Raw genomic sequence first — 14,278 nt, 5'->3', positions numbered from 1 at the left:
ACACCAATCCAACAAGTATGATGTTCTTCCAAAGTTGCACAAATACAACTTCTTGACAGGAATCTGTTCTTTCTTTGAACCCTAAACAGGCAATTGCAAACAGACAGTTGTGACCATTGGTTGTGTCACTCGGCTAAGTTTGGTTATAGTGTGAACTGTCAGTGACTTCACCTGAGATTTGTTCATTGAATGTGAGTTATCCCCAGCTACTCCTCTCCCCCTTCATCCCCTCCCAAGCCACAAACCCCTTCCCTCACAATAATAATGAGACTGTTTCCCACAAGGGATGAAATCTGGCAGCATCTAAAAGATACTGGAGACCTACTTCTTTGGTGACCATTGCTTGCGTCATGAAACTCAGTTTGGTTGCGGTGCGAACTATCAGAGACTTGACCTGTGACTTGAGCATGGAGTGTGCGTTGTCTCGGATCTCACCGACCATCTCACGAAGCTTCCTAATCATCTGTTCCAGGCCCATCTGCGATATTTATGACCCAAAGAAAAAAATATTAAAAATTAAAGGCAAAGCATTAAAATTAAAAAAAAAAAAACAAGTTGTTAACTAAATATCTGAAATCCTGAAAACAGAAGATTGTTTTTTTGGGAAAAGTAGCATCTCCTGCTGTAGACATACATGACCACCAGAGGAACATGTGGTTTCTTTACTGAGTTAATGTCACAACAGACACTTCCTATAATACAACCATCAACACTTAGCTCAGGCATACAATCTATTCATGGCTGTTGTATCAATGCTACACTTTATATTCTTGTCAGACTTAGTGTACGATGATATGTTATGGCGTTAACTTGTAAGGATAGTGTTATCGGCTCACTGCACTGGGAGAGGGGGGGGGGGAGAGGAAAGGGCAAGTGGGGAGTGGATGGGAGTAAGGGCAATGGAGGAAGGGGTGCAGAGTTCGAGAGAAGTGGATGGAAAGCAGAGGGGAAGCAACAAAAGAATGTGGGGAAATGAGAATGGCAGTGGGGAAAATGGGGGGGGGGAGAAGATTAAAACTACGTACTTCACAGAATATGCTCATAACATTATAGATAATAGTTTCTTAAGTGGGAAATGGAATATTGCTTTTGTATGCTAAGTTCTGGCTGCTTTACTTATACCATTGGAAGTATTGAACACTTGTCCTAGATAACAGGAGTGATGATGGGCCAGCAATGAGGTGGATGGACAAGTAAATAATGAATCCATCATCATGTTTAAATAGTTTACTTCAAACCTATAACAAGCCGATAATGATATACTTCGTCGGGCAAATGGGTAGACTTTCAGAGAAACGTTACCTTTTCGGAGGTCTTGAGAATTTCGTTACCGATGCTGAAATCCAGGAGTAGTATGATGCTGTGCAGCTGATAGTAGTCTGTTTCCAGAGATGGTTTACAACAGTGTAGGATTGGAATCAGGCTAGAGACCTGTCCAGAGATCAAACAAGGAGGAGGAGAATGTAATTAGTAATCTTCAATCAAGAAGATTTAAGTCACACAAAGGTGTTCCTCCACATTAAACATTACACAGGTAATAACCTTTTAATTTAACATGTTTGACTGCTTCATTGTACATGTAAAATAGATTTCTACTTTTTATGTACCACCCAAATCTAACTGCTATTGCTGTTACAACTGCATTCATAATGCCATCAATCTATCAATCTGGTGGTGCTATTTACAACTGCATTAGAAATGCTATAAATCAATCAATCAACTCAATCTAGTGGTGCTGTTATAACTGCATTCAAAGTGCAATCAATCTATCAATCTGGTGGTGCTATTTATAACTGCATTAAAAATGCTATTAATCAATCAATCAACTCATTCTCGTGGTGCTGTTATAACTGCATTCAAAATGTTATCAATCAATCAATCGACTCAATCTGGTGGTGCTGCTTCAACTGCATTCAAAATGCCATCAATCAAATTTGTAAGTCAGATGTGTATCTACTAAACATTTAACAAAATTCTTACTTTGATATCAAGTTCTTTGGAATCTGTCGTGTTGCGGAGACCTTTCTCTGGAAATACAAGGTTCTGAAGACCGGCGTACCTGCAGGAAAAAAAAATGCATTGTTAGACCTTCAATTGAAAACATTTACGACCAAGACTATTTAATTTACGTAAAATAGTACTTTCCAAAACTAGAAACACTACATTTTCATTTCATTTCATTCTACATTTCATCATATTTTGTTTGGAATACTCAAATGTAAAAGCAATGTTTAGCAAACATTACTGTTTGGTTGTACATACCCAAGCATTCTGTACAAGTACCTCCCTCTTTCTATGTGGAGAGGTATACAGCTCTGCAGGATATACACCATGTTATGATGGTGACCGGTAATGAGTGGGAATAACACGCACAATCGTTCAACCTGGAAAAATAATTAATTAATTAACTATAATTAATTATAAAAAATATTAAAAAAAACAGATGCATGCGTTTGTACTGTAACATCTGACAACAGAATAACACTTCAGGACATACCTAGAAAAGAAACTCTTTCTTTTCAAAGAAATAAATGAATCAACTCTTAGAAATGGAACTATACTACTTCCATGTATGATGGATGTACTTAACCCTGATTTATTCAACTGAAAGCAATGTTTTATCCTGCAACACACTATTACATCTGTAAAGCATGCTAAGCACAAACAAACTGTTTCTTTACAAAAACCAGTATCAACACTTAGAAAAGGAGTTATACTATACTCTAAACTACACAATACTTGGACAGTAAAGTATTCCTGGTTGTATCTAGATGATGAAGGTAGCCGTAGCTAATCTCATATACAAATATGTATGAGGAAGTTTTCAGTGTTATGATCACATTCATTAAGACATATTTTGGTGATTGATCAAACAAAGAAACTCTTTGCCGGTTTTTCCACTAATAGATCACTGCTACTTTAACTCAGTGGTTAACGCCGGTGCTTTCCAATCATAAGGTCCCCTTTTGAGTCACTCCAAGATTAATGTATGTCGTCCAGTTACAGAGTTGTTGGCAATTGACAATTCATAATCATGGACGTTAAATATGAATCAAAGAGACTGACTTTGGTCAGCTTGCGGCTTTGATAAGCCAATGAGGCTTCTTCGCGAGTTCCTGCTTGCAGGAGGATCTAATATACATACATACAATACATAATACTACTTAGCCATTCATCTCATTTTGAAGAGAAAAAAAAATCTATCGGGCAGAACATTTTTTTGTTTACATTATTACCAATAGCATTCAATTCCAAAATGAGGAACTGCTTCAGGAAATATCAAGAACCCTTCAAAGATAAAGTGAAATGAATCATATGTGAAGACAAACAGTTGTATTATAATGGGGATTACTCCCCCGGAAGATTGTTAGATTTAACGTCACATGCTACTTTAAAAGCTACTCTCCATTGCCTACCTGCTGATTCCACACCGAGTCTTCAAACCCTTCGAGTATCGCTGATATTGCATTAGCTATGTCGACAGTCACAGGCAGTCTTTGGGTAGAGAAACAGAACGATAGCATTATTAGGTAGATAGCAATAATCAGATACTTGAAAATGGTCACTTCTATTAAGTGTCTTATCATTTCCTGCAGAAACCATGGTTTTAACTTCAAACTGTTACAGCAAAGCATGCAGGGGTTTACTTGTGAATGACGCAGTAGATTTCTGTGATTTTAATAAACTTTACATAAATTGGTTCCCTTGCATGTCGACAGGAGGGCCCTATCATATAACAGAGCAAGCATCTTAGGTTGCTAACTGGTGTACAGTTAGCTTGACTTGAAATGTTGGAGGTATGCTTCAAGAGATCTCTTCTTCAATAATTGTGGACTTGCATATTGTGATTAATGTATGGAAATGCCATGCTACTGCATAGTACTGCTGTTGATTCCATGTCAACAGAACATTATCATATTTAGTAGAAATCTTTATCATTACAAAGTACCCAAAAAATAACCAACTCTTACCCTAAAATATTCTTATCCAGTGCAATCCTGAACATGACGATAAGCATACACTGTAACTCTTCTGTACGGTAACCTGAACAGCTGTAACAAAATGGAGGTGGATATTAAGGGTGGAAAAAAAATGGGAAGTCTCTACGAACATAACAGAGATCATCAACAGTACCAAATGGCTGAACTTATTCCCCCACACCCCCTCCCTGCCCCAAAGAAAAAAAAACACTGCTACACAATGCTAAAAAATTCACTGCCATCTTACAACCAGCCCTAACTACTGTCCCTATAAGAATGCCAATGAGACACATGTATTATTAAAAAAATACTGCTTTTACAAAGGTTGGTTTCTCTTTCTTGGAAAGGGGTGGGTAGGATGGGAGGGGGAGGGGAGGGGAGAGGAGGGGGAGGGGAAAGAGAATGTGGTGATGGAGAAAGAATGTTGTCATTGAAATGTTCAGCTATGAATGGTGATACATCATGATGGGAATTACAGTGAGGCTGAAGGGAAGTGCCATGAGAACTTAGAAAGTCAAGATAGTCTTAACAAAGAAGGAGTGACTTTCCCACTCCCCCTCCCTCCTTCCCCTCCCACACCATTCCCCATGTCTCTGACTGTAACAGAAGACTAAACTTACTCTTTCAGGTTGATGTAGGTGATGATGGCCTGAGTAATAATCTTGACAACCAGTCCTATGTGTGATTCCAGTAACATCCCATACACTTCCTCATCCTTCCAGTAGGTGTCTCTGCTCTCTATGGACTCACTCTTCTCACCCCTTGTTACAAGAGATGAATAAACAATATTATATTTGTATGCATGGATAAATGTACATGGGTGTTTATTTTTTTATGGGTACCAATGCTGTTTAATGCACCACTTTCCTTGTGTACTAATCCTTTCTCACTATTAAGTTGCAATGAATTATTCATGTGGTAAATATTTATGTGCATTAATATGTCTTTGTTATGGTACCAACACAAGAAAATAAATGTGTTGACAACCATGTTTTTTTTGTAGATTTGTTAATGGTGTCCCATCATTTTTTGCTGTTTATCTGTGACATTTCAACAGTTGTTATTAAATATGCTGTATTTTATCATAACAGGGTAAATTCGTCGATTATTTGTTCGAAGTAAATAATAACATAGGTCTCCTTCACGTTATTCGAAATTTCGCTTTATATTGGTTCGTGTTCGTTATGCAGTGAAGTGATCACTTTGCAACTTACGACGTAAGTTTTCGTGTCCTTAACACTTACGTAGGGAACATCAGTTTTCCACCATGTATATTTGAAAATAAAAGGCATGTACTACATTGTTTTATCTGCTTAAGAGTTAATGATGACAAACAATACTATAAATGAAAACAATGTTACGGTATTGCTTAAAGTGTCTCGAAAATAAACAGGTGAAACTTTTAGTCTTTCATTTCGTGTCCTAAAAATATTTTACGTTGTTATAAACTTCAGTGATCAGTATTTACTAACACATTGCGTAAAGCTTACTATCGTCTGCTAATTCAATGTCCCGGATGTAGATGAGGGAATTCCCGCTTTTACGTAAACACAAATGGTAGCAGACGAAAACAAAAGCTGAAGTTTTATTTCGTGTCCTAACTTTTACGATGTAGCTAATTTTACGTTGTGACAACTTTCTGTGGCAGAAAAACAGGTGAGAAATATTTTTTTGAAGCTTAAACTATGCAAAACATTTAGATCGAGGTTAATACTGAAGTCAAAGTCCCTCACCGTAATCGTTTATCTCGGAGGTATCCTAAGGTTACTTTCACAATGTAGTGTTGCTGTCAAATGTGACACTATGGTGTTCGTGTCCTGAACTTACGATGTAAACAAAACTGTTAATTACTGCAAGCGTATATTAAAATGCAACGTTCGAAGCGCGGCTGAGTAGGATAATGTGTAGGATGTTTTCCGCGAAGTAGCTTCAAACACATTTTAAGCTGATTAAAACGCTTTGTCGTTTATTATAATTGAATTGATGGAATAATACTGGTAACAACGTAACGTTCGTTGCAGGACACCAAAATGTTGTGTAGGCTAGGCCTAGGTCCGAGCCTATATGACGTTGTTACGATGAGAAACTCTCGTTGATTTTAGGCATCTTTTGTGAAGCGAAAAGTATGGAATTCGGTCTGTTTGGTTTTATAGCTCAGTATTCTTTGCCTAAATCTTTTTAATACCTTTATTTTCACTTCATAGACGTATAAGCCTAGCCTAACGTTACTAAGCCCAGTGTTAACATAGACATAGCTATAAGTATAACATTAGGCTATGATTAGGATAGCATAGTTAAGTGCCCTGGCAGAAATGAGCAGGTTGAGAAAGGATGAGCTCAACAAACAGGCATCGAGGATCTAACCAGAGAACTGTCTATGACATAGGCTATCATAGGTTCCTCCCCACCCCCCCCCCTTCTCACCTTGAAAAATAATAAAAGTCCTAATAAAAATAGTACAACTGTCAAGTGTTGATTATTTGAAGCTGATCTTTTTCAAGTCTATACAGTATTGCTCTACCCCCCTCATTTAATTTTTTTACCCCCTTCCCAGGAAGCTTTTTTTTTCCCAGGACGAACGTGGGTTTCAGGTTTTTCAGGAATTTACAAATTCCTTTGAAATCAGAGTTAGGATTTAGAAAGTGGGTTAAGGATACAGTTTCTATGAAATTGCAGGATTGTCGTTCATAATCTGGGGTCAAAACTAGGAAAAAAGATTCAGAACATGTTTTTGGAAAAAGCGTCACATGTTTGGAATCCAGGGATTTGATTGGCCGATGCCCACGTTCGTCCTGGAAAAAAAAATACACGCCCAGGAAGCAATCTTCTCAGTTTTTTGTGATCTTTTTTTATTTTTTTTATGATGTAATAAGGACTTTATTTCATCTGCTACATTTTTTAGCATAGTTAAGTGCCCTGGCAGAAATGAGCAGGTTGAGAAAGGATGAGCTAGCTCAACAAACAGGCATCGAGGATCTAACCAGAGAACTGTCTATGACATAGGCTATCATAGGTTCCTCCCCACCCCCCCCCCCCTTCTCACCTTGAAAAATAATAAAAGGCCTAATAAAAATAGTACAACTCTCAAGTGTTGATTATTTGAAGCTGATCTTTTTCAAGTCTCTAGTATTGCTCCCCCCCCCCTCATTTAATATTTTTTATCCCCCTGCCCAGGAAGCAATCCTCTCAGTTTTTTGTGATCTTTTTTGATTTTTTTTATGATGTAATAAGGACTTTATTTCATCTGCTACATTTTTTATTGCATTGCAGGTATAGTTTGTGGTGAAATATGCCACTGCCATTTAATCTCCGGGTTCGCCTCGTAAAGCCGGCAGACTGTGGTCATGATGCCTCCAGGAGTATGGAATCTTCCAGGGGCGCTGAGGAGACATTACAGCTAGAGAAGAAAAAGTCAAAGACCCAGAACTGGAGGGACAAACTAAAAATCAAGAATCCTAAGAAATATGAGAGTGAAAAAGAAAAAGCAAAAGCTTACAGTAAGCAATACAGGCTCGAGATGGCAGTTGCAGAGACAGAATTGCAACGCAAGAGAAACCTCTCTCCAGCAGAACAGGAAAATGCTCTTGTATGGTACAATAGGAAAGTGGCTTACAATGATGGATGCCGTAAAAGAATGAAGAAATACCAAGCTCGACGACGAGTTCAGAAAGAAGCAGAGAAAAAAAGGAAACCAATGACAAGAACAGCACATGAAAAACAAAAATCCAAAGACAGATTGCGGAAACAGCAGCAGCGTGCAAATTTGTCGATGATGGAAAGAGAGAAAGTTAAAGCGAGAAGAAGAGAAAAGTATCACCAATCAAAGAAAGATACGATGAGCAAATTTTTTAAAGAAGAGCAGAAAAAGCTGCAAGCAGAAACACAACGTGTAAAAGAGCTTGAACAACAGCTACGTGCAAAGGAGGAAGAACTAAGGCTAATGACAGAAGAGTTAAAGTCCAAACAGAAGGAAGGGGAGGAGAGTATTGACATCCGATCAGATGCTGCAAAGCGAAAAGCCTTAGAAAGAGCAAGGAAAAGCATGCCAAAGAAAACAGCTGCATTTGTTGCAACTACCATTGATTTGATTAGCACTGCTTCTCCTACTAAAACATCTGCTTTTAGCAGTGCTGGTGTTAGAGTTAGTAAGAAACAGCAATTAGAAGATGTGATTATGGATGCTGTGAGTATAGGTCTCAAAGAACCAAAGACCTCCTTGAAAAGAAGATCCTTAGCCTCAATCCTTTCAGTGGTTAAGAAATGCAAGTTTCAACGACAAGCTAGCAGACGTTTTGGTGTCAGTAGAAAGGTTCTTGGCAAGGCAATCCGATATTCTGCAGGAAGGAAAAGAGTGTCCCTCTCAACAATTGAAGACATTCAACATTACTATGAAATTAGTTCAAATGAATTGCCAGACAAGAAGTTCGTCGGTAAGAAGTCTGGAAAACCCAGGTACATCATGGACCGAAGTTTGAAGGAATCACACCAGCTCTACAACAAATGTTACCCAGATGGACAGGTCTCCTTCTCAACTTTCTCAAAACTACGTCCCAGTCATGTTAAAACCAAACAACAAGCAAAGTACAGTGGGTGTCTGTGTGAGTATTGTGAAAACATACAGTTGAAAATAAATTCAGCCAATGCTCAGTTGTCTGCCATTGATGCTCATTCTCAACATGTGAAAGATCCTTATGCATTAACTAGTTTTACCCTCTGTGAGAAGTCCACAGGAGAAGAATTTCATAAACTGATATGTATTATGAGGGAATGTGATACTTGTGGAGTGGACAAAATAGATACGCACCTGGCACCTTTGCTGACACAGGAAGAGAAACAAATTCAGTGGAAGAGATGGGAACTTGTATCGACAATGTACCATTCCAACAAAGCAACCAAGGCTGTTAAGAAACGCTCACTTATAATCAAAACCGGAACAGTGAAAGATATGATTGAAGAACTGAAAGTGGAAACAGTACCATTTGCACAACATCTATTCAATAAGGACTGGCAACGCAAGCAAGAATTACAATTAAAACAGAATCTCCCCTCTGGCTCCGTACTCAGCATTTTGGACTTTGCTGAAAACTACAAATGTGCATATCAAAGAGAAGTCCAGAGCGCATACTACTCGCAAGATTCTGTAACAGTCCATCCCATTGTCAATTATTATAGGTGCCCTCAGTGTGATCAGCTAGTCACTGAATCCTGTATTATGATTAGCAATGACCTAACCCATGACTATCATCTTGTTAATGCATTCCAGCAGGTTGTTTGCCAACACCTTACTTTGGCTCGGAAGCTACCAGTCACCAGGCTGTACCGCTATTCAGATGGATGCAGTAGTCAGTACAAGTCGAAAGGCCCCATATCGGACATAAGCTACTCTATTGAAGATTATGGGTTCCCCATCCAACATAATTTTTCAGGCACCCGTCATGGAAAGGGTGCCAGCGACGGTGAGAGTGCTGTGGTCAAGTTTCATGCATCAACTGCTGTCAAGACTGGGAGCGTCATCATCAAAGATGCAAGGGGCTTGTATGACTATTGTCAGGAGAAGCTGACAAGGGGTATAGAGTCTGGCAACTGTTGTGACAAGTTTCTACGCACAATCTTTTATGTACATCAGGAGGAAGTTGACAGGGAAAGATACCACAGATCAGTTAAGACTGTGCCAGGTACTAGAAATATCCATTGTGTGAAAAGCATCAAAGGTGGTGTCGTTTCTGTCCGAAATCTGTCCTGTTTCTGCACAGCTTGTGTGAAGGATGATGACACAGACTGTGAAAACCATCTCTATGTGAATGATTGGAAGAATTTTAAACTGTCTGCACAAGGTATAGTACCTAATGAAGGACAACCAAATATTTTTTTTCTCTCTTTGTTTTAAATATGCATTGACTGCTACAAGTTCATGCTATAATACCATGAATATAATATATAATTTATTTGCTGTAGTTTCTGATGTAGGTAATAAACTCTATTCAGCAAAATGTACTACTGATATTCTACAATTTAGAACTGGGGTTCCTCTTTCAGCTTTAAATTTGTTGTGGGAATTTCAAATAGCAATAGGTCTCTGAATTTCACTATTACAATATAATATAGCTACCATCCAAAACCTGAGAGCACTCAACCTTTCCCTAATACCTTGAATTTCTCTCTTTTCAACCAATTTTCTTTCAGCTTTAACATTAATGTACAATGTATGTACAGTTATGTTTGTTTAAAGGAAGACATTACATCCTTTTTTGCAGGTGACAATGGTGACACTGATGATGTTACTCCCAGCAACTCCAAGACTTATGATTCTCCTCCTAATACTTCTGCAGAAGTCATTGCTGACCCTCAAATGACTAGATATAAGATTGGACCACATCAACGGGGCATTAACATGGAAAAAGAAAAATACTATGCAGTATTTTATGACAACGAGTTCTATGTTGGAAAATTAGTTGATTTAGATGGGGATTTCTTTATCTTTAAATTCCTGCACAGGGTGCGAAACGCAAAGAGCATGATATATGATTGGCCAAAAAGGCCTGACAGTGAGAAAATTCATGGAAAGTATGTTATTCATGGGCCACTTCACATGATTGGAAATGGGCCTTTTGCAATTGTTGGTCAAGCAAAGGTTGATGCTCTGTATAATGAAATGAAAATGAACGTTCAGCATGAAGTCTAGTAATCAATTCCCACTTTTTATTCCATGCCAAAGTCCACATGAATCTATGCAATGGTGATGATGTGTGTATGTATGTGTGTGATGCATTGCGATTGCATTCAAAAGTAACTTTTATTGAGTTTTGTAATTCTTCATCTTGATGAATCTAAAAATGATTAAGCAGTTGAATGTAGCAGATAATTTAGGTGGGTGGAGGCATAAAGTTATTAATTGGTAGCCATAGGTCAGAAAGTTATTTTGTATGGATTTCTTGTTGGAAAATGCATTAAAAGAAGACTTATTAGTGGCAAGTGTTTTCTTTGCACGATTCCATATTTTAAAATTAATAAAGTTACTGTTTGAGTTATTTACAAGAAAAAAGTAGATCTGTTTGTTGAAACTGCCTCAACATGAATTTAAATTTGAAAGGACATACTTTGTTAGTTAATTGAAAGTGAGTGTATTATCATATGACAAAACTGCACTTTTAATTGGCAAGTTTCAAAGTGAAAGTTCATAATTGCATTTTAATATTCTAAAAAAAAATTAAATGTTGGAGTTTAAATGTTATTGAAGAAAGAAAACCGTCCACTCTCAAGTCTTGTTTGATGTCTGTTGAAACTGCAGGAACATGAATTTAAATTTGAAAATAAAGGACATACTTTGTTATTTTAATGAAAGTGAGTGTTTTATCATATGACAAAACTGTGCACTTTAATTGGCAAGTTTAATAGTTAAAGTTCATACAATTACATTTTAATATTCTAAATTTTTTTTAAATGTTGAAGTTTAAATGTTTGTTTGTAAGAAGAAAGTAAACCGTCCACTCTCAAGCCTTGTTTGATGTCTGTGGAAACTGCATGAAAATGAATTTAAATTTGAAAATAAAGGACAAACTTTGTTAGTTAATTGATAGCGAGTACAGTATATTATCGTATGAAAAACTTTGCACTTTAATTGGCAAGTTTAATAGTGAAAGTTCATATAATTACATTTTAATATTCTCAATTGTTTTTTAAATGTTGGAGTTTAATTGTTTGTTTGTAAGAAGAAAGAAAACCGTCCACTCTCAAGCCTTGTTTGCGTACAATTTTTTTGTTAGTGTACTGTACACCTTACTGTACAGTAAATAGGAAGTTATGTAACAGTGTATGCAGGTTGATAACAATTATTCCTGTTGACCCCCTTCCCCTCCTCCTCATACCCACCTCTCTATTAACCAGTGTACTTAGCTAAGGAAACACTGCAATGGTTTTGATTTCTGTGGGATGGTTCTTCTAGTAAGGAATTAATACAATATACCAAACTTACCTGACTTATGGTCAGCATGACTTCCTTTTCGGATTTCAGTGCAGTATACAGTTTGTTCCAGTTATATTAATTCTGGATATCAAGTTCAGACTTGTATCTAGTTACCATGTAGACACTGCTAATGAATTGTTTCTTGTTACTGCTAGTGATATTTAATATAGTGTTGGATGTTATGCAAATATAAACTTGATCGATGGTAGTTGTTCCATATGTAAGCAGGACACCAAATATTTTGTGTCCCACTTACACGGGGAATCTTGATAGTTGGTCTTATCTGCTGAAAGATTCTTTTGGATGGTTCTATGAAATGGATATATGTAGTGAAAGAACTTCTTTGCAATGTTCAAAAGTGTTTTTCATTCAACTGAAGGCTATTGTTTACTCAAAATGAAATAAATATTTATAATGTATGGGGAAAACCACATTATTGCCAATTTCAATTTCGTTATCATCACTAATTTGTTTTTCATATTCAAGCAAGAACTGTCAAGTGCTGATTTATTCAAGCGGTATTCATTACAAAGTTCATTAGTGATAAAAGTTTCAGAAGTGCAACCTGCTTGTAACTACTAATAGGAATTTCAAGTCACTTTGGTGTCCCACTTACACGTGGAACCATATCCGAAACGTCAAATTTAAAGTTGTGACTGTGCACATAAGGTTGACCTGAACTCAAAAATTGCTTGTAAATTATCAATTGCATATACTGAACTCTAGAATGAGTCACTATTTTATGGAATCAACTTATTTTGAAATTTTGGTATCAATGTCACAAGTTGGTACCCATAAAAAAAAAAACACCCACATATATATATTTCTATAGTGTATTATTACAGGAGAGTGGTGTGCTATATTATCCATAGTATATTAAAAACTTTAGTTGTGGGCACTGCAGGTTTCATTACCTGAATCTGAATATCAAGTGGCATTTATGAAAATCGACAAATCAGTTTGCAAAATGCTGAAGGTGATCTTTTACATTTGTTATCAACATCGAATACGCCAGGGGGTCAGAAGTACATACCTTGATGTATTGTTGACCTCATAGTCCGACACACTAATCAGACCAGCAAGATCCCCTCCTGAAATATAGAGTTGACCAAATCAATCAATCCATACATCCATTAATCAATCCATATATTAATCAATCAATTAATCCATCGATTATTCAATCCATACATTAATCAATCAATCAATCCATCGATCAATCAATCCATACATTAATCAATCAATCAATCCATCGATCAATCAATCCATACATCAATCAATCCATCAATCCATCGATTATTCAATCCATACATCAATCAATCCATCGATTATTCAATCAATGAATCCATCAATTAATATGTTCTTCCTAACTTAACCACTGACACCAGGTGAAACATTTAGATAAGTTGACTGATTTTCATTCTAAAGAATGAACCAGGCTGACGTATCTATTGGCTGTTCCACTTCGTAACATCACCTCTTTATTAGCACATTCACTTGATGACAATAATGACTCTTGCCTAGATTTTTATATAATACTATCATATGCTATGAAGTTGCCAATGTCTTGACATAAATTTTGCAAGAGGACCAAAGTTTCTAGAGGTTTATAAACTGAAGAAAACCAAAAGTTATTCTAAAAGTGCGGTAACTAAGACATCCATTGCGATACTAACGACACAAAGTGATCATGATGTATCTTGTGCTAATTAATTTGCATACATGTCAGTGGACATTACAATTCAAACCCATCTACCGATCGTTAACTTCTGTTGTTGTGGATAAGATCAATACTTTACCGTAGTTAAGGAGAACAGTTATGATATCCTCTAGGGTTGGTCTCCAGGGGAATCCAAGCTCATCCAGGATCAGGTCAGCTTTGTTCAGCTGGCCCCAGATAGTATTATATAACATCTGACTTTCCATGCTGGATGGATGAATCGACACTGACAACCAAAGATAAGGATAACATCTTATACACACAAACACATGCACAAACACAGTGGGTACATGAGAATTGTACATGACCACAGATCCCATTAAAGTACATGCACCAATATTTATGTGAAGTAATCGTTGTGGTCAAGTGGTTAATGCAGTGGACTTGTGATCTAAGGATTGCAGGTTTGCATCCTGGCCAGATCATAATGTTGTGTCCTTGGGCAAGGCACTTCTCCACTGCCTCTCTTCACCCTGATGTATAAATGGAGAACTGCGATGTAACTTTCAAAATATAGTCTGGGCACTGCACCCGATGTGGCACACTGTTTTGCCCTATGACCAATTGTTTGAATCGTGCACTGTTAGGTGCGTGGGTATGACAAGTAACCAATTACAA

General features: G+C 37.2%; 2 protein-coding genes across 4 annotated transcripts in view; one reads left to right on the top strand and one right to left on the bottom strand.

Annotated features, from left to right (window-relative positions):
- Nucleotides 1–14,278, bottom strand: part of LOC139967616 (uncharacterized) — a 33,951-nt gene that overhangs the window by 7,736 nt on the left and 11,937 nt on the right. The window contains exons 10-18 of the mRNA XM_071971578.1: nucleotides 13,740–13,886; nucleotides 12,977–13,034; nucleotides 4,601–4,741; nucleotides 3,972–4,052; nucleotides 3,417–3,495; nucleotides 2,263–2,384; nucleotides 1,981–2,059; nucleotides 1,303–1,431; nucleotides 326–478 (exon numbers count right to left, since the gene is read on the bottom strand). Of these exons, the coding sequence (XP_071827679.1) occupies nucleotides 326–478; nucleotides 1,303–1,431; nucleotides 1,981–2,059; nucleotides 2,263–2,384; nucleotides 3,417–3,495; nucleotides 3,972–4,052; nucleotides 4,601–4,741; nucleotides 12,977–13,034; nucleotides 13,740–13,886 (989 nt within the window). The remainder of the gene's footprint in view (nucleotides 1–325; nucleotides 479–1,302; nucleotides 1,432–1,980; nucleotides 2,060–2,262; nucleotides 2,385–3,416; nucleotides 3,496–3,971; nucleotides 4,053–4,600; nucleotides 4,742–12,976; nucleotides 13,035–13,739; nucleotides 13,887–14,278) is intronic.
- LOC139967617 (uncharacterized) lies at nucleotides 4,792–11,410 on the top strand. Of its 3 annotated transcripts, XM_071971580.1 has the most exons (3): nucleotides 4,792–5,636; nucleotides 7,251–9,814; nucleotides 10,235–11,410. In XM_071971580.1, the coding sequence occupies exons 2-3, from the start codon at nucleotides 7,270–7,272 to the stop codon at nucleotides 10,660–10,662; spliced, it is 2,973 nt and encodes a 990-aa protein (XP_071827681.1). In that variant the 5' UTR covers nucleotides 4,792–5,636; nucleotides 7,251–7,269; the 3' UTR covers nucleotides 10,663–11,410. The 3 variants fall into 3 exon arrangements, with proteins under 3 accessions (XP_071827681.1, XP_071827680.1, XP_071827682.1); XM_071971579.1 differs by lacking the exon at nucleotides 4,792–5,636 and having other exon boundaries at nucleotides 5,645–9,814; XM_071971581.1 differs by lacking the exon at nucleotides 4,792–5,636 and having other exon boundaries at nucleotides 5,647–9,814; nucleotides 10,164–10,377.

This window comes from Apostichopus japonicus, chromosome 5, assembly GCF_037975245.1.
Source record: "Apostichopus japonicus isolate 1M-3 chromosome 5, ASM3797524v1, whole genome shotgun sequence".
NCBI lineage: Eukaryota > Metazoa > Echinodermata > Holothuroidea > Aspidochirotida > Stichopodidae > Apostichopus > Apostichopus japonicus.
This window is presented reverse-complemented; position numbering and strand designations above follow the sequence as displayed.